The 27,513-nt window shown below is 40.7% G+C and overlaps 3 protein-coding genes across 11 annotated transcripts in view; all 3 read left to right on the forward strand.

The window, feature by feature from the left end:
- The first annotated feature begins 447 nt into the window (after positions 1-447).
- On the forward strand, positions 448-7,281 carry ndufv1 (NADH:ubiquinone oxidoreductase core subunit V1). 2 transcript variants are annotated; one of them, XM_024298471.2, is made up of 11 exons: positions 448-485; positions 2,119-2,228; positions 2,304-2,386; positions 2,476-2,646; positions 2,906-3,089; positions 3,330-3,519; positions 3,633-3,845; positions 5,657-5,823; positions 5,888-5,969; positions 6,042-6,187; positions 7,059-7,281. In XM_024298471.2, the coding sequence occupies exons 2-11, from the start codon at positions 2,124-2,126 to the stop codon at positions 7,134-7,136; spliced, it is 1,419 nt and encodes a 472-aa protein (XP_024154239.1). In that variant the 5' UTR covers positions 448-485; positions 2,119-2,123; the 3' UTR covers positions 7,137-7,281. The 2 variants fall into 2 exon arrangements, with proteins under 2 accessions (XP_024154239.1, XP_024154238.1); XM_024298470.2 differs by lacking the exon at positions 448-485 and adding an exon at positions 561-688 and having other exon boundaries at positions 7,059-7,261.
- A 283-nt stretch (positions 7,282-7,564) lies between these two features.
- LOC112162667 (zinc finger protein 576) lies at positions 7,565-10,385 on the forward strand. Of its 8 annotated transcripts, none has more exons than XM_024298524.2 (5): positions 7,565-8,068; positions 8,311-8,384; positions 8,472-8,590; positions 9,487-9,592; positions 9,706-9,846. In XM_024298524.2, exons 2-5 carry the CDS (start codon positions 8,324-8,326, stop codon positions 9,708-9,710), a joined length of 291 nt encoding a protein of 96 aa, XP_024154292.1. In that variant the 5' UTR covers positions 7,565-8,068; positions 8,311-8,323; the 3' UTR covers positions 9,711-9,846. The 8 variants fall into 8 exon arrangements, with proteins under 8 accessions (XP_024154292.1, XP_024154285.1, XP_024154286.1 ...); XM_024298517.2 differs by having other exon boundaries at positions 7,959-8,068; positions 9,487-9,630; positions 9,706-10,385; XM_024298518.2 differs by having other exon boundaries at positions 7,959-8,068; positions 8,475-8,590; positions 9,487-9,630; positions 9,706-10,385.
- A 1,049-nt stretch (positions 10,386-11,434) lies between these two features.
- The window catches only part of kmt2ba (lysine (K)-specific methyltransferase 2Ba), a 36,188-nt gene continuing 20,109 nt past the window's right edge, over positions 11,435-27,513 (forward strand). The window contains exons 1-8 of the mRNA XM_024298248.2: positions 11,435-11,857; positions 16,479-17,865; positions 19,659-19,825; positions 21,211-21,297; positions 21,432-21,588; positions 25,916-26,174; positions 26,331-26,392; positions 26,517-26,687. Coding sequence (XP_024154016.1) covers positions 11,552-11,857; positions 16,479-17,865; positions 19,659-19,825; positions 21,211-21,297; positions 21,432-21,588; positions 25,916-26,174; positions 26,331-26,392; positions 26,517-26,687 — 2,596 coding nt within the window. The 5' untranslated portion in view covers positions 11,435-11,551. The remainder of the gene's footprint in view (positions 11,858-16,478; positions 17,866-19,658; positions 19,826-21,210; positions 21,298-21,431; positions 21,589-25,915; positions 26,175-26,330; positions 26,393-26,516; positions 26,688-27,513) is intronic.

Consider the following 27,513-nt stretch of genomic DNA (forward strand, 5'->3'; position numbering starts at 1 on the left):
GCTCATTTTAATGTTGAGAGTAGAAATGCTCAGTTTCTACATCAATAAACTCTCAACTCAAAAAGAATAAGAAGCATTTCAAAATATTCTCCAACAATGAGGAAAAGGATTAAAGAGAAAACAAAGTCTCAATAAACTTTAAAATGAATTAAAGCGAGGAGACAAATAAAAAGATTGATTTTAGTGAAACTGTTCGTATTTTTGGATTGTTGACCGATAAAAAAATAAACTTTTAAAAGATTCTTATATACACATTAAACTAACAGGAAACATGGTAGTATTATAACTCTGCTTTGTAAGAAGAACCTTTTATTAAATGTTTGTTTTGAACTCCTTAACAGGCGCTCCACCATTCTCTGCAGTGATTGGCTGCACCTCTCTGCTACCCTTGCGGTGATTGGCTGCGCCGCTCCGTGACTGTTTCCGGGCTGAACCCTTCACTTCCGGTAAGTCTGTATTTCATAAACCCGTGAACACAACACAGGGTGAGTTGGGGCGGTCATATTTTGTTTATCAGAGCTTTTATTTGTCTTTTTGCTGTTTTTCCTCGTACTTGATGTTAATAAACACACATTAATCCCGCTGTCAGGCTGAGGCGGACTCTTTATGCGGATTATTTACATCTTTTTCTTCGAGATTAAAGGTTAACAGCTTCGCTAACTTCAGGCTACGAGCCGCTAGCGTGGAGGTCAGTGAGACTGGCGTCGATAAAAGCAGAGAATTTAAACATCGTTTTCTCATACGACTCTTAAGATAAATCTATTTATTTAATGAATTCGTTAAGGCAGAAACGAATAGACTGAAACTGAAAGGTGTCTTCACCTTCGTTAGCTAACGTCTGTGACGTAACAGCATCACATTAAAGTATCGCTAAGATTCACAAAAACAGACCAAACCTAAAACACAGGAGGGATTAAACTATTGCAGAGTGGTGTGTTAGACTCATTGTTGATATTTGTTTTAACCTAATAACGCAGCTCTCTCTGGAGCGGCTGTTTTTCTTTAGAGCGAGGCTCTTATTTTGGCATTGAAGTTGGGCTCTTAATTTGAAACTCACTTCCGGAGTTTTTCTTTTTTCTGTTTTTTTAAAGGGGATTTGAATTATAACTATCTAAATACATTAAAGGTGATTTGATGACTATTGTTATTATCTGTTTTTAGTCATAGTTAAACTTTTCCAGACAGAATTGTAAATTATTTGTGTTCGTCACATTTAATAAAGCATAAGAAACGTGAGTTGAAACTGGTTAAACACAAACATGGTGAGGTAGAGATTTGTATTTACTGCAGCAGATGCAGAGTAAATGAATTTTAGGGAAATAAAGGGATAGAGGCTGGTGCACGAGACAGAATGAAGGCGTTTGAGGAGCGTAGATCCACTAATAAGCCAAAAAATAGACAAAAAAATAACACTTGGGGAGTGGTTTCTTCTACTGTTTTTGTTTTTAACCACACAATTATAAAAAGACTTAAAGCAGGTAAAGTCTCAGCATCTCAGTGCTGAATAGAGCTGCCACAAACAATTATTTTAATATTCGAGTAATCACCGATTATTTTTTAGATTAGTCGACTAATCGGGTCATGCGCAAACTGGATGTAAAACACACGTCTTAACCATCATTAGCTTTAAACTAACTAAAATGAGATTTATGGTATTACCTCCAATAATGCTAGAGTGAATGCTGTAAACTGAATTTGGCTGCTGAAGATGCTGACATTATTAGCTAAAAACGTTGAAGTTGATGGCGGAAACTGCTGAAGCTGATAACCAGTTAAAATATTATTTAAATGCAAAATTAGCCTAAACTGGAAAAAAACCTAAATTAGCCAAAATATCTAGCATGTAGCTGAAATATTAGCTTAGCTCCAAAATAGTCTAAGAAAACTGTAATAAATGCCAAAACATTCCAAAACTCTACCAGAATGTCATTATAACTTTCAGCTTTACTAAACTCTGACTCCATATGATATAAAGTAACGACTAATCGACTATTAAATTAGTCGTCAACTATTTTAATAGTTGATCAGTCGTCTTGATTATCTAAAGAGAGAACGATTATTCACCTTTTCTGCTGCTTCCTCCGTTTTACCTTGTATTCTGCGTTCTCTTCACCCCAGGAGCCATGCTGTCCGTGTCCCGGTCAGTCGTCTGTGGGCTGGCTCGTGCCCCCGCTGCTGTCAGCCAGGGGGGGGTCTCTGCCATCACTCGCTTCAGCAGCACCGCTCAGGTCCGTCACCTGCTGGTTCACCCATGAAAATGATCTGTCAGCGTTCACTCAAACATTTTCTCCTTTATGACTCAGGCGTCACCTAAGAAAACTAAGTTCGGCCCGCTGGCGGACGAGGACAGGATTTTCACAAACCTGTACGGACGTCATGACTGGAGGTAATAGAAAAATCTCGTAGAAACCCAAAGCTGTCGAGCAGATAGACGTGTGGAGTGAAGGAGCTTCTTGAAACGTTGGTTCTGTCCAGGCTGAAGGGGGCGCTCAGACGGGGCGACTGGTACAAAACCAAGGAGATCCTGCTGAAGGGAGTGGACTGGATCCTGAACGAGATCAAAGTCTCTGGGCTGCGGGGCAGGGGTGGAGCGGGCTTCCCCACCGGCATGAAGTGGAGCTTCATGAACAAACCCAGTGATGGGAGGTCAGTCGGGACTCAGACATGTATCGCCACTGCAGTTGTTTGTGTTTACCATCAGAGGATGAGTCGTTTGAGTTCAGTAAGTGAGGTAAGAATATGTTGGCCAGGATCTCATTTATAAATGTGTACTTTAAACTCTGTACACTTTAGTTATCTTACAGTTTAAATTCTAAATTCTTTTTGAAATCAAAGGGATGGAATGATGCTTTAGTCAATTCTTTATATGAATCTGCATTAGAACCGTGTTCTGATTCCTTCCCAGACCCAAGTATCTGGTGGTGAATGCAGACGAGGGAGAACCGGGAACGTGCAAGGACCGGGAGATCATGCGGAACGACCCGCACAAGCTGGTGGAGGGCTGTCTGATCGCTGGGAGGGCCATGGGGGCGCGGGCCGCCTACATCTACATCCGAGGAGAGTTCTACAACGAGTCCTCCAACCTGCAGGTGAACCAGACTCCAGGGTTTAACTTTACAAAGACGTTTATTTAAACAGTCACTTTACTCACTTTGACATGTTAAGTTTCACATTTAAAAGGAAAAACGTGGATGTGATTAATAAAAAGATTTGTTTTATTCCTTTTGAATCTACCAAAGAACTCACTTCTTTGGTTCTGATGTTATCATGTGATGTAGATAAACAGGATTCTGTCTGATGGATCCGCTCCGTCCGCTCTTCTCTCTCAGGTGGCCATCAACGAGGCGTACGCCGCCGGGCTGATCGGCCATAACGCCTGCGGCTCTGGCTACGACTTCGACGTGTTTGTGATGCGCGGTGCTGGAGCGTACATCTGCGGCGAGGAGACGGCGCTCATAGAGTCTCTGGAGGGAAAGCAGGGGAAGCCGCGCCTCAAGCCCCCCTTCCCCGCCGATGTGGGTGAGTACGAGTAAACATCATTTATAAGAGTTCCTTCATGGTTGAGCTGTTCCTTCTGAGTAAACCAACCACGGTGGGGTCACATTTCCCAAACTTCCTTTTCCCTCCTGAAGGTGTGTTTGGCTGCCCCACGACTGTTGCTAATGTGGAGACCGTGTCCGTGGCGCCCACCATCTGCCGCCGGGGGGGCTCTTGGTTCGTAGGCTTTGGCCGAGAGAGGAACTCTGGCACCAAGTTATTCAACATATCCGGTCACGTCAACCACCCGTGCACCGTGGAGGAGGAGATGTCCATCCCTCTGAAGGAGCTCATCGAGAGGCATGCAGGTACAGGAAATGGGATGGATGTACCTTTCAGAATAAAAGTCTGCTTTAGGTCTGTTATTGTTCATCAATTTCAAAGCTTTCAGTCTTAAATAAAAATGTATTCCTAATAAATCCACAAACAGATCAAATATGGAAAAACTTGTGAGGATTTTTGAAGCAGAGCGGCTAAATCCTGCGGGTCAATTCCTCGTGGCTGTAGAGTAGAAGGACAAAAGGTCATGTGACCCTGATGGTGGCGTGCAGGTTGAATGTCAAACGTAACGCAGCTTCTCCAGGACGTTTCTCCGGATGAATTCCTGGAGCACAGATGTCCCGCTGAATTATGGGGGATTACCAGAGCATTCCTCCGTGTAATCTGTTGGGCAAATATTACATAAGCAAAAATTCAATTATGCTGATTTTCCAAATAAATTATCTAATTAAACGTCAGCCATCTTTAAAGGGTAACACAACAGGACAGATGGAGGCTGACTCCAATCAGCCAGGATTTGATATATGAAAAAAAGAAAAGGGGGCGGGGCCTAGGGAGGCTACACTGGGTCTTCACTAATGGAACATGATGCCAATTTCACCCATTGACTATACTGTGATAATAATACATGTCTATGGTTTCACCTCAAAACTTTCTGTGGAGGTTGAGGATTTTTCTCTATATAACAACTGACAGCAGGACTGCAGTATGAGTGTTATAAAACTAAACAATGATGCTAGCAGCTGGGGATACAAACTCTAGCTGGGATACGTATCTTGACACAACAGCCGACACAGCTGAGGGTTAGCAGGACTGAAGGGGACTCGTGTCTGAGTGGTAAAATGACGTTAGCATCGTAGCCAATAAAGGCTAGCATGTTAAGCTAACAATCATGAGTGATTGATTTTTGAGTTCCACTGATGTCCATGGCAGACATAAAATCCTGTCCACATTTGTCATGGAAGGAACAGATCAATATGTGGGCGGAGTCCTCTGGACCCCAAAGAGAGCGAAGGGTTAAAAGCCTTATTTATACACATACAACATGTTTGGTTCTACTTTTACCTCTTGATGCCTGTTGATTCAAATACGCATCAAACCACAGTTTCTACTTGAATTATTCTTTTTAAAGCTGGAAATAAATTCTGGAGCTATTTCTTAAAATGAGTTGAATACTTTTTCATGTGAGATGATCTCCATTCTGAATGTGCACAAAAACAAACTGAATTAAAAATACGGACTAAAAGCTGAGCTGCTTAAACATTTACAGCCAGTTTGGCTGAACCGGATCTCTAAGCTGAGAACGGTTTTATGTTGTGAGAACAAACCGGAGCGCCGCAATCAGACACCCAGCAGTTACTCGGTGAACTTCTACCTCAAGTTACTGTTGTTCTTACAAAAGCTTTAATCTGCTCTTCAAAGGGTTACCTTTTGTTCAGAAACACCTGACACCTGTGTAGTGGTTGCTGCTGTAACGTGGTGACCTCTGCTGACCCCTAGTGGCTTCATCGTGACACGACCCACAGAGTGGATCTCACCTGTGGTCTGAGATCAAGCATGGAGCTTTATTATGTCTTTAAATAACATTTTTGATTCGAAGAAGGTGACAAAGATGTACCTGTTATTGTAAAATGTTAGTGAGACGGGGAAAGGGACGATCACACCTGGAGCAGGTAATCAGCAGCCACCTGTGTAAGCGTACGGCGGGCCTCGAGGCCTGGAGTCTGACCCCCTGACCTAAATGCATCTGCTGTGCTCCGACCCAAAGGTTACTGCAGCTTACAGTCAGCACTGGCTCTTTGGTTCTGTTTTCTTGACTAAAATCTCCATCTGAGCGTAGGTGGCGTGCGTGGAGGCTGGGATAACCTGCTGGCCGTAATCCCCGGTGGGTCCTCCACTCCCCTCATCCCCAAGAACGTGTGTGAGGAGGTGCTGATGGACTTTGACGGGCTCATCCAGGCTCAGACCGGGCTGGGCACGGCCGCTCTGATCGTCATGGACAAATCCGTGAGTCTCTCTCCTCTGCAGCGTTCAGACGGCGTTCACGATGAGTGACGGCTGTTCTTTTCAGACCGACGTCATCAGAGCGATCGCACGTCTGATTGAATTCTACAAACACGAGAGCTGTGGCCAGTGCACGCCATGCAGAGAGGGTAAACGCTCCTCCGAGGTCTGTCCTCTGAGGTGTCTCCGTCGTCTGACCTCTCCTCTGCTGTGATGTTCAGGAGTGGACTGGATGAATAAGATGATGTGGCGTTTCGTTCGTGGGGACGCTCGGCCCGCAGAGATCGACATGATCTGGGAACTCAGCAAGCAGATCGAAGGCCACACCATCTGTGCTCTGGGTGACGGCGCGGCGTGGCCTGTGCAGGTAAGGAGGGGCTTCACTGTGGGATTAAGACAGGCAATAAATGATCCTGTTGTATAAAGAATGACTGTATGATGGTACGAAGAATGTAGAAATACTTTAATATGTAGATGTTGGGATATTTATAATTGAGGAGTTGCTTTGGAATGGACTGAAACAGCAGACCAGTCAGTCTGGACCAGGGCTCCCCAAACTACGGCCCGCGGGCCAGATCCGGCCCTCCTCCACATTTGGCCCAGCCCCCCAAACTGTTTAGCTAAAATTTCAGCTACATGGTAGCTGTTTTTGTTTCTTGGCTAATTTTGCTCTGTTATTTTAGCTAGCTATCAATTTAAGCATCTTCAGCCATTAATGTGTCTCAGATGATGCTATATATCTAGTTTTTAAAATGTTCTAGTATTATTTTTCCTGTGAAGATTACAGAAATGATTTTCTTTTATTTGGCTACATGTGGCCTTCTGGAAAAGCATAAATCTTTACGTTTAGGCTGTGATTGTTGCACTTTTCCTGTTAGCCCCCTAACCGACCCCGGCCCCCCATCAGAGAAGAAAACACTTGTGTGGCCCTCACGAGAAGAGGTTCGGGGACCTCTGGTTTTTCTGTGAAAAACTCCTGCTGATTCCATTAAATTCTTCTTTTCAACATTAAACCTTCATTTAAACTCTGATCCAATTAAACATTTACACTGAGCGATTGTTTTTGCAGAACTGCTTTTGGTGCATTATGTGCAAGTTACAGCCTTTTAAAAACATTTCTTTTCTCCAATTTAAATGAAACTTTCACTGTATCAAATAAAACAATGATATTTCTGTGAATACATTCAGCATTTTGAGCAAAGCGATTTGTTCCTGATGGATTTCTCTTTTGCTCCCAGGGATTAATCAGACACTTCAGACCTGTGATGGAAAGTCGCATTGCTGAATTCCAGCAGAAGCAGCAGGCCAGAGCTTAAACATCCACTGCGATCCTTTCCCTGCCTCCCTGATGCTTGTCATTCTGAAAGTATTTAAGCAATAGATGTCCTGTCTGGTTTCACATTGGGAAAGCTGCGGTGTTCTATGATAATGCCAATAAAGTTATGATCATTTAAAAAAGAAGTGTCCGTCTTTTGTTCTTTTTTTATTTGAATATTTTGTATTTCTTATTTGCTGAATTATCTAAGTTATTTTTATGCTCATAAATGTAACTACAGCTTCATATTTAGATAAAATTAGGTTCTGCTTTTGCAGTTAACATTATCTTATGTATATTAGAATGTTTGGACTAAAATCTAAATTATTAAAACAATTTTGTCATTGCATTTTTTTAGAAACATGGAAATATTCGGATTTTTTAAATATTTTTTTATCAAAACATTAATTTATTATAATCCTAATTAAAACCATTGCTCTACTAATTGCAAAATTAATATTTTGAGCCAAACATTCATCGAAGTTACTGTTTTTGTGTGAGATCTCTCTCTTTTTTATTATTTATTGACAAATATTGCACATACAGAAACAGTCCACAATATGTACCAATAGCAACATTTTCACATTTGCCAGGAAAATGAACAACAACAAAAAAATCAGGTAAAAAAATAAAATAATGAAGGAAAGAGAATCTGCTAGTTCCCAATGTGACCATACTTCAACTGTTCTAACAGCTTTATTGTTCGTGCAGGAGCCAATACCTTTTACACACAGGGTCATTTTGTTTCTCAAAAACGAAACAGCGTTTTTTGTTGGTATATTTACACTTTTGAATGAAATATTTAGCCATATGTATACGGAAGTTGTGAATTTTTGAGTGACTCCCTTGTGGACATTCAAGGTCTCGCGAGAAGACTTTTTCTTAAGTCACGTGATCTAAATAAAGGATTCTTTGGCGGCTAGCTCTGAAAAGGTAAAAGAACATATTTATCCATTTTTACAAATGAAGTTTATTGTATTTCTCTAAAACTTTAATATTTTTTTCAAAAAGTTCAGCGATGGTCTCATTAAATTATTTATTTAAAACAAAAAACGAGAGTTCAGTCGTTCTCCGTTCATGTAGGGGATAAACCGTTAGCATCAAAGCATCCAGCCTGGCTAGCATCTCTGTTTTGTTATTGCAAACATTTCTAACATCCGTATCATTTGTCATAGTTTAAACAGCAGCATGGAGCAGATGACGGCGGCTGTGGGACGTAAACTCAGCACATGTGAGCCCCTGCAGACATGTAGGCCATCACTCTGTGGCTATAATGATCGTTCAGTATTCTGATGTAAACCAGACCTCATCAGAGCTGCTGTGTCTCTGTGTGAAGCAGATCTACCTGAGAACCTGCAGTGTGTCCAGTGTTTCATTACCTTCCGAGATGCCAAAGCCAAGGAGAGACACACGAGGAAGTATCACGGGGAGCAGTACAAGCAGCATCTGCAGCAGGTCGACAACAGGACCTGACACACAAACACCACAACACACGTCAATAGGGTTTAGATCTCATGTATGTTTCATCTAGTTCAATACAAAACATTGGGAATGTCGTGTTTGGTGGATTATTTCTGTTGTAACTACAGTCCATAACTCGGGTCTGCTGTCACAGCTGTACTTTTTATTCCTGACAAGAACCAGTTATAAAATAGACATAACCCATCAAACACAAGTCAATCTTACTTTTTACTTAGTGTTTAGTTAAAATGTATGGCCCGTGTATGAATGAATGAATGAACTTTATTTATACAGCACTTTACAGTGTACCAAAGTGCTTCACAATAAAAAAAGAAGAAAGTTTTTAAAAAATTGACAAATTAAGAACAAAATAAAAAATGCATAAAATTACAAAAGAAATCTGCAGTAAAATACATAAAAGAAAAATAAGAATACAGTAAAATAAAATGCCACTGACTACTGAGCGTTAAAAGCCATTCTCAATGTTTTTAAATCATTTGTGTAGGTCTGACCTCAGTGCTATAACTGAGGGAAAAAGAACGGTCACCCCAGTGTTTCTGTGGTGACCACATCAGCAGATAACGGTCAGCACACCTTAAAACCCTAGAATGGCTGCGGACAGTTAAAAGCTCAGTGAAGAAGAACAAGACCATAAAGAGCTTTAAAAACAAACCGTAAAAGTTTAAACTGAATTCTAAATACTGTTATTGCGTTAAAACTTTAAAAACTCTTATATTTGGGCCTAGAAAACCCACAAGAATATTTTGTCTTCTCTGCTGACTTTAATACTTTATAGGGTAAAGTGATTTGGGAATGCTTCTTCACTTTCTTTAGTTATTGGAAATCTTCTTGACCATAATAATTTGAATTTTCTCATTTTTCCCTTGCAGACTAATACACTGTTCATTTGCTACAAATGTGATAGGTACTTCGTCCACCCGGAGGAGCTCAGCCAGCATCAGCAGACTCATGCAGCAGATGAAAAGCCCTTCCTCTGTACGTACTGCCAAAAACCCTTTTCTCTCTTTTCTGAGGTGAGGACGCATTCTTCATTTATGCAAAATGATGTGAGTGTTTAAAGAATAAATATGAATCTGAATATTTTACAGTTTAGCAAACACAAACGCTATGAGTGCACACTAAGAGGACGCTTCTGCAGAGACTGTAATACTTTGTTTCCTGGTCCTTCTGCACTTCGCCGTCATCGAAAGGCCGTCCACTCGGGTCACCCTGATAGGGCGGGCGGCGACACCCTCCAGTGCTCCATGTCGAACCGATGCTTTCCAACAGAGGAGGGGCTGTTACCGCAAGAGGAATTTGCTCATTTTCTTAGCTGTGATTATTCAGTCAATGACTGTGATGCCGACCCACAAGACAAAAGCCAAAGCTCTGAACGCCAGTGTGGAATAAGTGATGAAGAGTTGAATTATGAAGAAATCCAGCAAAAAGGTGGACCAGCAGAACGGGAAAGAAGCGAGGACTCTGATGGATCTGCATCCGCGGAGCTCAGAATTCCCTGTCCTGCTGCAGACTGTGATTGCACGTTTCCCTCTGTTGAAGCTCTGAGAATACACAGGAAAAACCATCACGGACCCCCCCTTCAGAAAGGCCTCTGCTCTGAATGTCCCAAATGTGGAAAGACTTTTGCCAGACAGAGTGCCCTAAAAACTCACCAGACTTTCCATTGTCGGGTTAAGAAAAGATTCAAGAAAAGATAATGTTAGAAAGAAAAAGCATCTGTGTCCTTATATTATTCATTAAATATTTGGCTCCATAGAGCAACATTTTCTGTCTTAATAACTTTTTTTTTGCCAGATTTATGCATAAAAAATCTGTTTATTTTTGTGTTCACCAAAGAACTGGATGATGGAACCATTTTCTGGTCAACTTATTTATTTATTTATCTATTTATCATCCAAGAAACATTTTTGATTACATATTTGCTTTGTTTTTCTATTTTTTTCTAATTGAACCCAAAGAGGTTTTGTTTTGCCAAAAAAGTCCACATGTGTGACGTCTGACATGTATAATGTTGAGATATTAATGTCTCAATTTCCTAAGAGCACACATATCATTTTTACTTTTTTTAAATTAAAATTGTATTTATTTTTTGTGAAGAATTGTTGTTTTACCCTTTTTAAACAACATATTTGTTCAGTTTAAACTTAAATGTGGCTGTTTTGCAAATTTATGTCAGTAAGTGATGTAAAACGGTTGAAAACTTCTTTTTTGATTTAAAAAAAATGTTTAAGTAAAATACCTAGAGCACAATGTCACACATCTTCTAGAGTTAAAGGCTGCATGCGTCTGAATCTTTCTGAAATAAAACAAAGGCATTGCAGTGCAAATGAACTCAGATTTCTAGACTTGTGCTTGGAAATGTGTAGGTATGTTACTAGTAAAGGTAAGTCACAAATAAATGTCGAGTATGGAAATATACAAGTATGATTACGATGGAATTACTGGTCCATGTTGTCATTTTTATGCATTTAGTTGATAAAAAAAATTTGGTTTGAAAAAAAGTCTCAAATGTTTCTATATTTTGAGTGTGTTTTAATTGATTATAAACATACTTGGAATTCAAATTTAGTTTTGCACATGTCTAAATAACAGACTAAAAATATTACAAATATCCATTACTGTTACTCAATAACAGGTTTTTAAGTTTACTTAAGATTCAACCATTTTCATGACGTCAGTTTAATACATTTTTTAATAAAACGTTTCTACATTAAATCGTCGCGTTTGCAAAGCACAAGTCCTCAAATTCATACAAATTCAAGCATTTCCATCTGCAGATTTGTGTGAACAATGAAAGCCTCGGAAGAGAAGTTTGTTTTCCCATGATGCACCTGTGGTCCTCTCTCGCGCCTTTGCCTCGCGGCAGTCCATCTTACCTCGCGCATCGCTGCGGTCTTCTCTGCTCGCGCGCCCTCCGTGTTGTTGTCGTGAATAATGGCGGCCTCGGGAGGCGGATTAACTTCTTCTTCCACCGCGGCGGGCTTCGGCACACAAGCTCCGCCGGCGAAAGCCCGTTTTCCGGGCCGGCCGTGCACAACTCGCAGCAAGCTGCGGTCGGAAAAACGGACTAGACGCGGAAGATTAGGCTTTGACCACGGCGATGTGGCTGCTGGAGGGCCGAGGCCCGTAAACATCGGCCTCGCGTTAAGCGAGGATCCGTCCCTGCTGCGCTTGCTCGGGGTGGTGGAGAAGCATATGCGGCAGAGAGATGTGGGCTTCGATTCTAGCAACAGCGAGGAGGTGAGTCACTCAGACAGTGTTCACGGCTGAATAATAAACCATAATAACATGACAGATAAAAATAATAGATGAACAATGATAGTTTAACATCGGTGTGCTAGTTGCAAAGGAGACTTTAGCTTGGAGAAGCTAGTTAGCGGCGGCTGCTCTTCTGCAGTCACCAAACACGGTGTTTCTTAGCCTTCAGGGTTTGTATAAGAGGAGACTCGCAGATTTTTTTTTGTTTATTAAAATTCATATCAGTTAGTCATGCTAGATTAGCACAGTCTGTAATGTGGGTTGCATTTGAAAGCAGCGGAGCGGCTGCACAGAAAGCTCCTGAAGTGGAAAGTTTGGCGGTCCGTTCAAACATACGGATGAATCCTGCTGTGAAAACAAAAGGATTCTCTCTTTGTTCGTGTTCCGGTGAAATGACCACCCAGCTCCCGGAACTTCTGTCCGCCTTTTTGGTCTTCTCCTGAGAGAACCGGGGGGATTACACCGGGATGGAGCTGCTGTCAGCTGATTGCTGGGAGTTTTTGCGTCACCTCTGCACGGGAGGCAAACGTTTACTCTACGTTCAATGAAACTAGGAGTTACTGAACTCTGTGTCTTTGTTTTTTAAAGTCAAATCTCCATTCTAAGGCTAATATTTAAACTAGGAGCAGAGGGGCGTGTTTATGAAACCTTACATCAGATTCACGTTCTACAATGGTCCATTTTCATCATTTGCTGATGAAATAATGTCATGTTTAGTTCTTCATAAAAAGTTTAGTATTAACGAGTCACTCCCATCATTGGATCTAAATGGTTTTTAAAATAAATAAGGAGTTTTAGAGTCCGATATGATTTCTCTGATGTAACCCGCCAAAGCAACTCAGTCACGTGGTCAGTGAAGCTGGATGCTGCTCAGCAGAACATGCAGAGATCTGCAGGGAGTTCTGCAGACGATTTTAACGAGTTCTGGTCTGTCTGAAGGGTTTTAGCCTCTTTCTGCGTTTGCAACAAGTAATTTAAAATCACGTTTAATGTGATTTATTTTAAAATGCATGGTTTGATTTTGAATTCGTGAGGGGCGATATGAAAAAAAATCACGATAACAATATATATCATGATATATAGCAAAGGATATTTTCAATTGTTCTCTGAAAAAAAAATGCCATAGCTTACTTCTCTGACTATTTCAGGTTACAGAGAACTGAATAGTCACAGCTAAGAAACAAAGATTTCAGTGCAGTAAATACATCAAATAAGAACAGATGTGGCTGATATACAGCAGCCTTCACATTTGTTTCAAAAATCAAAGATATTTAAACTGAATTAGGAAAAAAAAAAATACTTTTTATGAAAAACATTTTAAAAGTGCTCAACAGTTTCAAGTTTCTGAGTAGAAAAACATATTTTTGCACAAAATTCTGCTAGAATTGCATCAACTGTTGAAGAGTTACCAAAACAAAATAACAAGATAAACACTGGAGCCAAAGCGCTGATGTTAAAGCTAATTTGTTTTTTGTTTTTTTTCCCTGGAACTTATGTCAGTAAGCAGAACTTTAGTCTCATTTTGAAAGGAAAAGAAGCTCCTGTTAGGTTTAATTTGAAAACCAGAAGGCCAGGCAAGTTTATTTGTAGCACATTTCATGTACAGAGACGATTCAAAGTGCTTTACATAAAACATTAAAAGAAACAATCAAGAGAAATAGTAAAAATGTGATCATTAAAATAAAATAAAATAAGATAAAAATATTTTAATTAAAAACAAGCATAGGTAAACAGTCAGACGTAAACTTTTGAATATATATTAATCAAACTGAGAACAGGTGAGTCTTTAACCTGGATTTAAATACACTGAGTGTTTCAGCAGATCTAAGGTTTTCTGGAAGTCTGTTCCAGATCTGTGGAGCATAGAAGCTGAATGCAGCTTCTCCATGTTTAGTTCTGACTCTAGGAACTGATAAAAGACCGGATCCTGATGACCAGAGAGGTCTGGCTGGTACATACTGGGTCAGGAGGTCAGTCATGTATTTTGGTGCTAAACCATTCAAAGCTTTATAAACCAGTAACAGAACTTTAAAGTCTATCCTCTGACAGACAGGTAACCAGTGTAAAGACCTCAGAACTGGACTGATGTGGTCTACTTTCTTGGTCCTTGTGAGAACCCGAGCAGCAGAGTTCTGAATAAGCTGCAGTTTCCAAAACGCAACCAGAAGCTTCACTGACACTTTTTCTTTTTGAAGATTTGTTTATTTCCGGTGACGGTAGCACCGCTCATTCGGCTTTGTTTTAGTTCATAAAGTAAAATCCAACATTATTCTGTATACCAGAGCAATCAATATTTCACTGCATGATAATTTACTATACTGTTCTATATTTCGATTTGGACGTCGTGAATATTCATACTGGAATTTTTGGGAGCAGAGGGCGAGTATTCGAGTGCTCAGATACTCGTTACAGTCCTGTTCCAGCTCGGTTTATCTCTTATTTTTTTGTATTCTCATATGTTCATTTTCGTGGACTTTCCTTGAGTTTGTTGTGTTAGCATCGGAATAGCTTCCTAGCATAGTTTACATATTGCTATCTTCTGCTCATCGTTGGAATCTCGAATCCAAAATGCAACCAGATCACAGACGCCCCCCTCTTTTGTTAAAAGTGCTTCTTCTTGGGCCGCCTGCATTGATGTATCTGTTTCAGCTCCAGGGAAACATCTTCAAGCTGTTCCGCATCCATCGTTCTGCACTCCTGTTAAGTAACGTAAAGCATATCGTAAAACCCGCATGAGTGTGAATCAAAGAACTTAAAGCAGTTTTACATGCAAAACCACAAGACGGTTTCTTTATGGAGAATCTCTTTTTAGTTTGTCGTTATTTTCACTCATATAATTTTTTTGTGTACACACTGATGAGGTTCAGACTATTTAATGGTGTATTTGGCAGAGTAATTGATCAAATTAGGTTATAAACAATAGTAGAGAAATGGCACGATACACTTCTATCGCCCACATGATATGTATCGTCATATCGCCCAGCTCTAGTTTGAGTTGTGTGTAAATAAGTACCTTAATTTATTGTAGGTTGTGTGCTTTTTTAAATTTTTGTGTTCATTTTTAGCCTCAGAAACAGTTTGCAACTAATGACTAAATGAATGAATGAAATTGTGCGTGTTAGAGGTGTAATATCAGGGTTTTCACTGGGCCTTAAAAAGTCTTAAAAGCCCCGAACTTGAAAATTTGGAAATAAGGCCTTAAAAATAATTAAAAAGTCTTAAATTGTGGTTTGTTGGTTTTATTGTGACTTTTCTGGTCTAAAGTTAATTTTTTTTAACCATGATCATGTAAGTAAAGTTTCCCTGCACCAAAATGTGAGTAATAAAGTAATGAGGGTTTCTGTACTCTAGTAATTGTAATTTAATTACTGAAATTTGTTAAGTTTCTCCTTTACTCACAAGTAATTGTTCTGAGATTGAAGAGTTTTGTTTAACTTTGTCCATAGGATGGGAATGAGGTTGAGAAATTGGTCTTAATTTTTATGCACGGTCTTATCTTAAAGAAATGTGTAGGAACCCTGAACATGTTGCCTTTGACATGTATTACTGATCAATAAAATCAAAATGAGATTTTATTTGTTGTCGTAGATTCACAGTGTTGTGACTCGACTTTAAAAGCACAGATCACTTTATAGTCATCTTCAGTTTTTTAACTGTTGTTCATGATGTTAATGTGTACAATTCTACTAACAGCTGATTCATTGGTAGCGTTAAGACAGCAATACCTTCATTAAAACTTCAAAAGCAAAAAGACTTAAACTGTCAGTTAAAATGTGTAATTAGAGCATTATTTCATTGTTGTGGCAACGCCTCTCTGCTGCATGTCATCCTGGAGCTTCTTTTTTTATTTACGTGGAATAAATGCATGTTGCTTCATTAACATTAAAATATAATGCATACGTTTTTCAACTGTTCAAAATTGATTGTCAAAGAGAACAGTTACAGCAAATATTTTACCAAAGATGAATTCCTTTTTTCAGAATACATTTTTGTGCTTACTTTAGTCAAATGAAAAATCAAAGGTAGCAATAGCTGCTGTTGATGACGTAGTAAGAGATATATTTGATGCTATTTGGAGAACGTGTTTTATAATATGTTTAAAACATTGTTGCCTGGCAACTCTTGGTGCAGGAAAGACATTTTGTATCAATAAACAAAGTTTGAAATAGAAATGACTGGATGCAGTGAATGGAGGTCTAACAGTGCAGTTAGACTACTGTCAAAGCTGCACAACTATGTCATTGTTTTTCTTTTCTAAATTGTGTTTTTATTATAGTTGGTTTGAATATGGGTCATTGCTCATTGACTGGTGTAAAAAAAACTAAACCACACAGATAATCAGATTGAGTTGATGGAAGCTAATTTGGCCTTCATTTTAAAATTTCTGACCTGTTAATACATTTTAGTATGCAAACATAAATATTCTGTTCGTCATCTCACCGATCTCAGGCTCCAGCCGCCTCATTGGATCAGTTCGTTTTGTAGTTTAGGATTTTTTTTGTTGACTTTAATTTGGTAAAATTAGTAGAAATAACTTTAAGTAATAATTCCAATTTGCTCTTATTTGATGCTGACTCCAAATGTTTTCTCTGTTTTGAATCAGGAGGAAGACTTCTCTGGATTTGGAGCCACCAGAGTCCATCAGCGGAAAACCGTCGCCGCCCTTCGGAGAGGTCAAGCTAAACCACCACCGGCGTCAGAACATTTACCAGGAGCAAAGGCTGGTCTTAGAAAGGTTATTCCCAAAACCCCTAAACCCGGACTTATTGGGAAAATAGTACCAAGGCTTCCCAAAGACGGACAGGACGGTAAAGAGAGCCAAGTGAACCGGAGAGAAACGGCGAAGGCTGCAAGTGAAGACGATGACGAGCAGGAGGCGCTCACTGAAGGAGCTGGACATGCCGGCTCACAGCCATGCACTACACCTGCGGGTGGGGACACAGCAGGACCGGCCCGTTCAGGGAGCAAGCAGAACCAAAAAGTTAGCATGAAGCTAAAAGCATCGGGAGTTACAGAGGAAACTAGGGGAACAATCCTGGAGGGAAACAAGTCGCTGAAAGAGCCGGACTCCAACGCCACTCTGAAAGCTGTGAAGCGCACCGGCGCTTTCCGGGGAGGTCACTCCAGCCGCACGTCCCGAGCGGTCGCTCTGTCTTTTACGTCCTTTAGTAAACGACGAAGGAGGAGGATGGGCAAAGGCATGGGAGCCTCCCCGGAGGCTGGAGCCGAGGCGGGAACCCCGAGAGGAGAAGAAGCTGCCATGCCGCTCGACTCCACCGCCGAGACTTCCGGTAAACGACAGAAGAGAGGCTCTTTGTTCGGCTACAGAAAGCCTCCCATAGAAATGCCCGGACCGGCACAGGTTCACACGAGGAGAGTTTTCTCCACGCACGTCTCAGAAGCCCCTCCCACATCCCAGCCGGAGGAGAATCAGCTGCAGATCCTGATGAAGAAGTCACAAGATGATCCAAAGCTGGCTACAGAGCAGATGCAGCAGAGCTCCACCACTTCCTCCACAACCGTAACATCGGGACGGTCTTCCCGGGTTATTAAAACTCCAAAGAGGTTCTTGGATGAGGAGATGATCCCATTCCCTAAAGGCTCCCTGTCAACATGGCTGAAGAGCCAACAAAGAGACGAGGGAAAACCATCAGAGTCCCAGTACGAACGCCACGACAGCGAAGCCTTTCTCGACAGCTCGTCCAGCGTGTCGAAGATCTCATCCGTGAGTCCGGGGACCAGCCACGTGGAGATTTACAAGAACCTGAAGAAACTGACCCTAAAGCTGGCAGAGAAGAAGAGAGGCCATTCGGACAGTCCGGAGGACTTCCCCGACCACGACGACCACCTCAACTCTTACGTCAGGAAGAAGCAGAGACCCAAGATCACCATGGAGGAACTGGACTCCCCCGGAGTCGTCCGAAAGCTGGCAGTGGTTGTGAACGCTGGCGCCGAAGCCCCCCCACCAGACCCCGCCGAAGGATCGACCAGTAAGAGACGGCGTTTTTATCTCCTTTCAGCTGCAGCTGACAGATTTTCTTTATTAACTTTCATGATCTTAAATTTAGGGCTGCCACGATCGGTCGATTAGTCACGACTATGTCGACTATTAAAATAGTTGATGAGTCGTTTTTTGTATGTCAAAGCTACAGTGAACAATTTCTTATGGCGCGTCTGCCAAGTCTTTGACACTTGTGAGCAGGATCGCTAATCCAGGTCAGTAGTGATGTCACAGGACAGCCCAGTCTCAGTAAAATGCGTACATATGCCACAATTTGGGAAATACCGTGTATAATATACTCCAAAACCGGTTTTTGCGTGCATATAATACACGCGGTCCTACACGTGTTAAATGTGTTTTCCACGATTGACATGTCCCCTGGTGGAGGCGTGAGCATCACAGACAGCCCCACAAACGAACAATTTGCTTTTCTAACCCTAACCATAACCGTAATCCTAACCTTAACCAGGAACGACATCATTTAGAAAAGAGCCGGAGGATTTCTGACCACGTGATCAAAACGAAACCTATAAAGTCGTGTATATTGTACGCCGGCGCAACCTATTCTCAATCATTGCGTATCATATGCACGCAAAAAGCGTGTTTGGCGTATATTATACATGGTATTTCAGAGTGCAAAGTCGTGGAATATGTACGCATTGTACTGCGACCGTGTTGCACAGGAAGTTCTATGAAGACTGCGGTAGCATAACAACACTGCAACAGGGCTCAAGAGCGGGAAACAAAAAAAAAAGAAAAAAGTCTCTAAAGCAATATCTGGCTAAGTTGTATAGTTTTTTTTTCATGATTAGTCAACTGATCAGGAAGAAATTACTCTGTGATTAGTCGATTATTAATATAATTGTTCGTGGCATGACTGGCTTGGATCTAAAACTCTCGTTTTCTGGCTTGACCTTGAGAAGTTGCTGAGCTTCTGTTTGCAGCTAGATGTCACTGTTTGTTAGAGCAGAGTTTCAGAAGACATTTCCGTCCCCCCTACTCTTCTGTCCTCTGGAAATCCTCATTTCCCCTTAAATGTTTGTCTTTTTCTTGGCCACAGCTGCAGGAAGTTTGAGATTTTTTAAGATGAAATATCAGCAGTTTTTGTAATTTACATGTCATTTCTACACACAGCTGTTTTTTTTTTTTTTTTACATATTCTGATATTTCAAACTAAGTTTCTGCCTTTTACTGACTTAAATTTGAATGTGTGAAGAGGAAACATTTGTTATTATGAAGATTTCTCAGTAGAATGTTTGAGAGAAAACAGTTGGTTCAGTTCTCCAGTAAACGGATGTTTTCTGGCTGTGTTCTTGGGCCGCCACGATTAGTCACCGACTAATCAACTGTTTCAATAGGCGATTAGTCGTATCTTTGTAATTATTATTATTTTTATTTTATCTCCAAACTCTGTGCGTGCTATCTAATGCTGTCTTTGACACACATTTGCAGTAGTGCTGATCTGGGCCAGTGGTGATGTCACAGGAAGTTCTAGAATGGTTCTGGGACCATAACAACACCTTCGTTTCAGATGCCGACCTTATTTGATTAAATGTTGAAACAAATGAAGGAAAGAAGCTGCAATAATTCATTAAAGGGTTAATAAACTATCACCTTAATTGTCTTTATTTTGTTTAAAGCTAATGATGGTTTAGATATGTGTGTGTTACATCCAGTTTGTGCATGACCCGATTAGTCGACTGTTGAAGTAATCGTCTGTGCCAGTCCAATCTTGGAGTCCAAGTGGTTTTCACTGGAAAAGCTCCTTTTCCTCTTTAAAAGTTGAAGGAAAGCATGCGAGCGGAGACAGAAGCGAGGCGGTGGAGGTCAGCGGTCCCAGCTACCGAATCGGTCTGAGTGGAGCGAACAGACGGATGCTGCACCTGCTGAAGAAAGCCAAGGTCCAGCTCATCAAGATTGACCAGCAGAAGCAGCTCAAGCTGTCACAGGTAAGAACCGTACCTGTCTCTGAATGACCTGAACAGTTCTGACCACAGAATCAGTGAGCTGTGCTACTGCTGTCCTCAGACTTTCTTCTTCTGCTTACTTACCCCAATGATGTGCTCTTTAAGTGTTTCATTTTTAATAAAAAGACTTCTTCAGGAGCTAAAATTTATTGATTAGGATTTATTGACTATGCTTTTATCAGGAGTGTCACAAACACGATCACACAAGGCGCCCAAATCCAAAACACACCTTAGGTCACGGCTGAACAAGATAAACATTATTAAACACTCTAAAACTACATTTTTAAAACTTTAAAACCGTAACTTTTTGACATAATTATGAACTAGATATATAACATTACCTGCAATACTAGTGTGAATGCTGGAAGCGGAATTTAGCCGCTGAAAAATGCTTAAATTGATAGTTAGAAACGCTGAAGCTAATGGCTAAAAAAATACTAAGGCTGATAGCCGGCTAAAATATTAGTTAAAAAAACTAAAATTCATTAAAGATTTAGTAAACTATCATCTTAATTGTCGTAGTTTTTATTTCGTTTAAACCTAAAAAAAATAGTCAAAACAGCTAGCATATAGCTGAAATATTAGCTAAACCCCAAAATAGTCTAATTTTTTTAGTAAATATCAAGATAGTCTAAAAAATCTTAATAAATGCCAAAATAGTCCAAAAAAACTAGCAGAATGACAATTTTAAAACTTTAAAACTATAACTTTTTAACATAATTATGAATAATGGAATATTATTCCATAATAAATCAACTTAAACCTTAAATAACTTTCTATGTTTTACTCTCCATAAAATATATTTAGTCAAAATGATACAAGTTAGAAATGAGAACAAGATAACATGGGGTCATGAATCGGGCCGGATCCGGCCCCCGGGCCTTCACTTTGACACATGAGGGTTATATAAACTGTGTTTTTAAATGTTTTTCTTCGAGGAAAATGGGAAAAACCACAGTCACACTTCTGATGCTTTTGTGTCACACTGATGTCAGCATGAGTTTTTATGGGTTATGAAAGTTTGTGAACTAGTTAAATGTGAGATGCCCGATGGAGAAGGCGATACTAGAAACATGATTGGGAATGGTCATTTTAAAAAGTCATAGTTTTCCTTTAGCTTGTCCTGTGTAACAGCTGAGGACCTCTAGTGGTGACCACGTGTAACTGTTACAGCAGGACTTGTGGAGCTTCAGACACACATGCTTACAGAACAAATGTTTCACACATGTGCATCCACTCACCAAAGTTTTACCATTGGTTTGTCATGTTAATGATTTAAACTTGCTGAAGATTCATGTGGATTTTTTTTATATAATTTAGTTTTTTTAACTGAATATTTGTTTGTGTTTCTCTGCCTGGATCCAAAGTTGAGCTCTTGTGAAACCCAAGTTCCAGTGAGTGGGAGGAGGAGGAGAAGGAGGAGGAGGAGGGCTGGAGGAGAAGCTGCTCCACAGGTGAAATTCACGACTGTTTTTTATTCAGTTTTAAAAGACTTCAAAGCAAAGTTTAGTGTGATGATCGTGCAGAATCAGATCGCTTTAGTCCTCTTTAGTTTCTGGTTTACCATCGACTAAACTCGTGTCTGCAGGAACAGCCGCTTGGCGGTCCCCGCATCAAACACGTGTGTCGAGCTGCAGCGGTGGCGCTGGGGCAGCCCCGCGCCATGGTGCCAGACGACATCCCCCGGCTGAGCGCCCTGCCGCTTCATGAGAGGGAAGGCATCACTTTTTCCCCGGCAACAGAGGGTACGCTCGTCTTCGTTTGAAATGTTCTTTGTCTCCTTCAGAATAATAGCACTGGTTCTGGAGGCAGAAGTTATCGTTCTGCTGTTCAGCTTTGTGGTGTTGTAGTTCATTCAAGGGGAATGTGGTGCAGCTGTGGTCCATGACGGAGAAACAATTCTGCTGATCGGTCATTAAAAATGTTCAGAATCTACTTCAAAATGACAGCACCGCAATCAGCTAACTGGCTGAAAAAGTTTGGGTGGGTTTTGAGGAAGATTCACGGATCTGATGAGAAACGGCAAAAGTTCTGGTCCCGCCGACGCGCTGGCCCGGCTGCAGCGGTCCCACTGAACTGCTCCGTCACTGGATGAGAGCGAGAGCCGTGACAAACTTAAATGTTTACAAACAGAGAAAAAGATCCAGCTGCTCACTTGTTAGAATAATGATTTTAAAAAAACAGCTGAACAGGTTTCTCACGTGCACCTGATGAGACCGTTAATGAACCAGGTACGCTGCACGAGCGCGGGGCGCGAGCAACACTTCAGTGACGTTTAGCGAATCAAATAAAAAAATACTCTCCTCCATCGGCGTGTTTTTAATGACTTATCGCGTGAGTTGGTTTGTGCTTTATCGCAAAATTATGATTCAATGGAAACTGTCATTTCGAAACTGTTTTTTAGTTCTGCATAAATGTGTAATGGAAAAGACAATGATGATAGAATATACATTTTTATTTTAAATAAATCTGCTGCAGCTTTAGGGTCTGATCAAACAGGATGCATTTTATTTTGAAAGGAGTTGCTTTTGAAAATAAAAGAAGTTAATTTAATGAGGAACAACTCAACCGAAGAGATAATTTTACAGCTATATTTGATAAATGAATGACTAATGTTCACAAAAACAGAAATAAAGTGTATTTTCTAACTTTAAGGTGAAACTTTACGGCTCTGGTTGGATTCTAGTCCATAGGAAACTGGATCATTTGGATCTTTTAGGATTAAAGGTTGCAGACTCCTGGTCTACACTGATACTTTTTCATACTGGTCCAGTCAGGTACTATTACATCATACTTTGCATAAGGTTGTTACTCATCATTCCTGTCCTCGCTTTACAGAAAATAATAAAGTCCTTGTAGATCATTTTCCTTGTGAAAATTATCTTGAATACAAAAAGATGAAACCAATCTTGATCGATCAATCTTATTGGCACAAGTACAATGAGATTAAAAATGGTAAAAACGTACTACTAAAAATACATAAACGGTATATTATCCAGTAGCTGAAAACTGAATATTAGATCAATTTGTTGCTCAATAGAAGTGCATTTGTCCTTTCAAACTACCTAGGATCCTGATTCCGGTTCGTCAGTGTGATTATAAACTGACGTGAGCTGCAGCTCACCTAAAGAAAAAACTGCTGCAGCTCCTGCACCTCCGCTGGATATGACGATGGTTTTAAACTGAACTGAAACTGCAATGGGGCCAGAGCGTGTTTGGTGGGACCGACCAGGCTTTAGGTCCTCATGAACACACGTTCAGTTTTTGAAGGGATTTATATAAAGCTAGAAGCAGACTCTACAGTTTAAACCCAATTTGACTCATATTTTCACATCAGAAGCAGAAAACTCTAATAAAAACAAAACAAAGCAGAAACTAAGTCATGAAAAATGTGGATCTGTTTGAGTCAGGACAAGAAGATGTGTGAGAGTGGGACAAATGCTGAACGTTTGAAGGCTCCAATTCTTGGACATGAAAGATTCATGGAAATATCCTTAAAGTGTCTCCCAATGGAGCTCAGGGGTGATGCAGAAGACGGTTAAGATGCAAATGAAGAGGCAGAGCAGTGAACTGAACTCTGTGTCCAGACAGGAAGTGGTTCTGACAGAACTGTAGAGAGAAATGAGCACATGTTAGACTTACCGTATTATCTGGAGGAAAAGTCGCAGTTTTTTTTTATAGTTTAGCCAGAGGTACGACTTATACTCAGAAGCAACTTACATAAATAGCTCATATGTTTGTTGGCCTTGATGGTTGTTTCCACCAGAGAAAGAAGTGTCGTCCAAAACAAACATGGAGGCGAATCTGATTCTTTTCCTCTTAAACGTTGGTATTTTTCGTATTTGCATTGGAACATTATCATCCTTGTATTTATCTTCTGCGCCCTCAGACTAATGCGGAGCAGAAAGTCATCAAACTGGGTCACAGAGAGCTGTTGGACCCGCGTCAAAAGAGACAGCGGACGCGAATTTGATGTGTCAGAAAGAGTGGCGGGTTTGTTCTGAAATGTCTCTGTTCTCCCAAAAGTGCGACTTATATATGATTTCCTTCTTCTTGATTACACATTTGTTGCTCCTGCGACTTGTACTCCAGAAAATACGGTATTATAGAATGCTTGTTTTTTTCTACTGGTTCTAAAATGGATACAGAATAACCACCCGTCTGCCACCAATCTGCTTATTGTGCTAAAACTGGTTTCTACACTTCTGCATCATAAATGAGTCAGAATAAATCAGATCCATGTTTTTATTTTATTTATTTTTAGCTCCTGCATGCAGATTACCACAGTTTTATATTTTACTTTTTGTTTCAGGCCAGCTGCATTCTTGAGGTTTTATGCATCATAACGTCACGATAACTAATATTCAGATTTAGAACATTTTATTCCAGCACTTTTTTGGAGTTATTTTGATGCTTTCTATTTGTTGTCAAATTTTTATTTGTCCAGTTTTGAACATTTGACTCTTAAAGAAAAATGAATGCACAAAACATATTTTTGTTTATGTCATTTGATCTGAAACGTTTTAAAACTACTGAAAGTGTTAATTAGAAAAAAAAAACTTTCCTGCTGTAAGCTAATTTTATTTAGTCTTTTAAACATATTTAGGAATAAAATGAACCCATTTGGGTTTGTGTTTTTTCTAAAAAATGAGATCAAGAGTCACAAAGGAAGTAAAGCTGGTGGTGTGCAGGAACTTCATTCCTGTTCCTGTTGTGTATTTATGGTTGTTGTGGCTGTAATGATCACAGATTTGGTTCTGGATTAGAAAATGTCTGGATAATCTGAAGCTGAAAGAGAACTTTGCCCCTTTTGTCAGAGAAAAAGACACCGTCCCCTTAAGATATGAGGCCTCAAAAGGTTTTAGGTCAATCAGCACTAGGGCCGCCACGATTAGTCGACTAATCAACGACTAATCGACTATTAAAATAGTCGACGACTAATTTAATAGTCGATTAATTGTTACTTTATAATATGGGAAGTCATAGAGCAGTAAAGTTGAACAAAGTTGTGAGCGTTCAGAACCAAAAAAATCACTATTTTATATTGGAGTCAGTGAGAGCAAAACTTCATATTTAGTGTAAAATAATTCCTTGTTTCAGATGCCGACCTCATTAGGGAGATCAGGAAAATACTTTCCATCAAACTCCTTTTGACAGGTGACCTTTGACCCTATATATACCCTTTATATATAAAATTGACATTAAATTGTCACATCATTTTGAGGGGCGGGGCATCTGTCAAAACAAGTTTGATGGAAAGTATATTCCTCATCTCTCTCTGATTTGATCTAAGTCTTTTTTTAATCCCAGAAACTTATGAAGGACAGAAGCTTCGCGATTTATTAAGAATTGAATAAACTATCATCTTAATTGTCTTTATTTGTAGTTAGTTTAAAGCTAATGATTGTTGAGATGTGTGCTTTACATCCAGTTTGTGCATGACATGATTAATTGGTAAAAATGATCTGTGATTAGTCGACTATTAGAATAATGGTTTGTGGCAGCCATAATCAACACTTTCATTAGCTTTTAGCCAAAATAACACAATCAGCAAAAACAAAAGTTGTTTTTCATTTTTAGCTCAATGTAATAAAGTTATTTGCCAGCAAAAATATCTTTTGTCACACACAGATTAGCCATCGCTGTTGGAAAGCTATACCCAACATTGGTCGAATGAGCATCACTCAGTATGAGGTGAGGAAGTGCTGTTTGACAAATAGACTCACTGAACACATCTAGTGCTAAGAGCCGACGCTGACGCCGCGCTGATGCTGTAGCTGAACACCATGACCTCAGTGGTTTCATGTGCTTCTTTACATTACTGTAGAGGAATCCAGCAGAAGTGTCAAAATGTTGGGTAAAGGAGCTTCCACATCTAATTAGGTTTGTGTGAGACTTCAAAGTTTATCACCAGACACGTTTAAGGCCTGCAGGAACCAGATAGAGGAACATCCTCCCATCACAGCGTTAGACTGACGGCTACGTTCTGACGTCGCCACACATCAGCTGCACATCACCCTCAGACGGCTCTTTCCGGCTCTGTTGCCCAACCTCTGTGTGTCTCGCCTGCAGATGTGGCAGATGATGATGACCTCTTTGATCAGAGCAGAGCCCAGTGGGTTGTCTCTCAAGAAAGCATCCAGCGCAAGAGGCGGCTCGGTAGACGCTTCAAGAGAAGGAAAATACTGAGTCAGTACATACCTGGAGGCATACGCTCCCGGCGCTGCGGGGTCTGCCAGGGCTGCCAGGTGCTGGAGGACTGTGGAAGGTGCGTCAACTGCCTGGACAAGCCCAAGTTTGGAGGCCCCAACACCAAGAGACAGTGCTGCATGTAAGTGTGCCGCCTGGAGAGATCGCAGCTCCACGGCCTGAAGGAGACGCCGACGTCTCCTTTGATGAATGATGAGGGGAGCTAGTCCTGCCTTAGAAATGTGAATATATCAACGTGTCGTTCACATCGTCTGAAGGACTTCTGTGTCCTCTGCAGATACAGACGGTGTGATCGGATTGAAGAAGCAAAGCTCCATCGGAACGGAAAATCACTGAAAGGTGCATAAGAAGACGTCTGTTCTGAAAATAGATATTAGCATTTTATTTAATGTGAAACCCTGGGTCATAAATCAAATCAAAGGCATCTTTATATGATCATAGAATAATCTCTTGTTTTTTCCAGTCCGGCCACGGTCTGACTCATGGTCCGACTCGCTGAAGCCCTCGACCGGACTGGTAATCAGGAAACGGTCTCTGCGAAAGATCAAGCGCCGCTCCTTCAGCAATCTGCTCAAGTCTGAGTCTGATGAGGAAAAGGAGGAGCAATCCAACGCAGCTGCTTCTTCTAATCAAGGTAACGAACCGTAACGAGCTTCTCTGCCGCTGCGAAACACAGAAACCTGCTCTGCAGTTCTGGAATTCTGGACCACATCTGTTTAATCTTTAGGTTTGCACCATTCCATTTTTGTTTTGGAACTAAACTGCTTTTATAAATTATTGGAGACAATGATTAAAGCTGTGAGGGGCGTTGTACTGCCCTCAGGCGCTACCTGCCCCCCTCCTGACTAAATCGGTACCGTCGCGGGACTAAATCTGGACTGTTGTGGTACTAAATTGGGACTAAATCAAGACTGTTGTGAGACTAAATCGGGACTAAATTAAGACTGTTGTGGGACTAAATCGGGACTGTTGTGGGACTAAATTAAGACTGTTGTGGGACTAAATCGGGACTGTTTTGGGACTATTTTGGGACTAAATCAGGACCGTTGCGGGACTAAATCGGGACTGTTTTGGGACTATTTTGGGACTAAATCAGGACCGTTGCGGGACTAAATCTGGACTGTTGTGGTACTAAATTGGGACTGTCGCGGGACTAAATCGGGACTGTTGTGGGACTAAATCTGGACTGTTGTGGTACTAAATTGGGACTAAATCTGGACCGTTGCGGGACTAAATCTGGACTGTTGTGGTACTAAATTGGGACTGTTGTGGGACTAAATCTGGACTGTCGCGGGACTAAATCGGGACTGTTTTGGGACTATTTTGGGACTAAATCAGGACCGTTGCGGGACTAAATTGGGACTGTTTTGAGCATAGACTGTATATAAAATAACTGGACGAAGCAAGCCCCCCTACTTCCGTGTTCCATACAGGAAGTACCACTGGGTTGCAAAAAGGCC

This window comes from Oryzias melastigma, linkage group LG11, assembly GCF_002922805.2.
Source record: "Oryzias melastigma strain HK-1 linkage group LG11, ASM292280v2, whole genome shotgun sequence".
NCBI classification, from domain to species: Eukaryota; Metazoa; Chordata; class Actinopteri; order Beloniformes; family Adrianichthyidae; genus Oryzias; species Oryzias melastigma.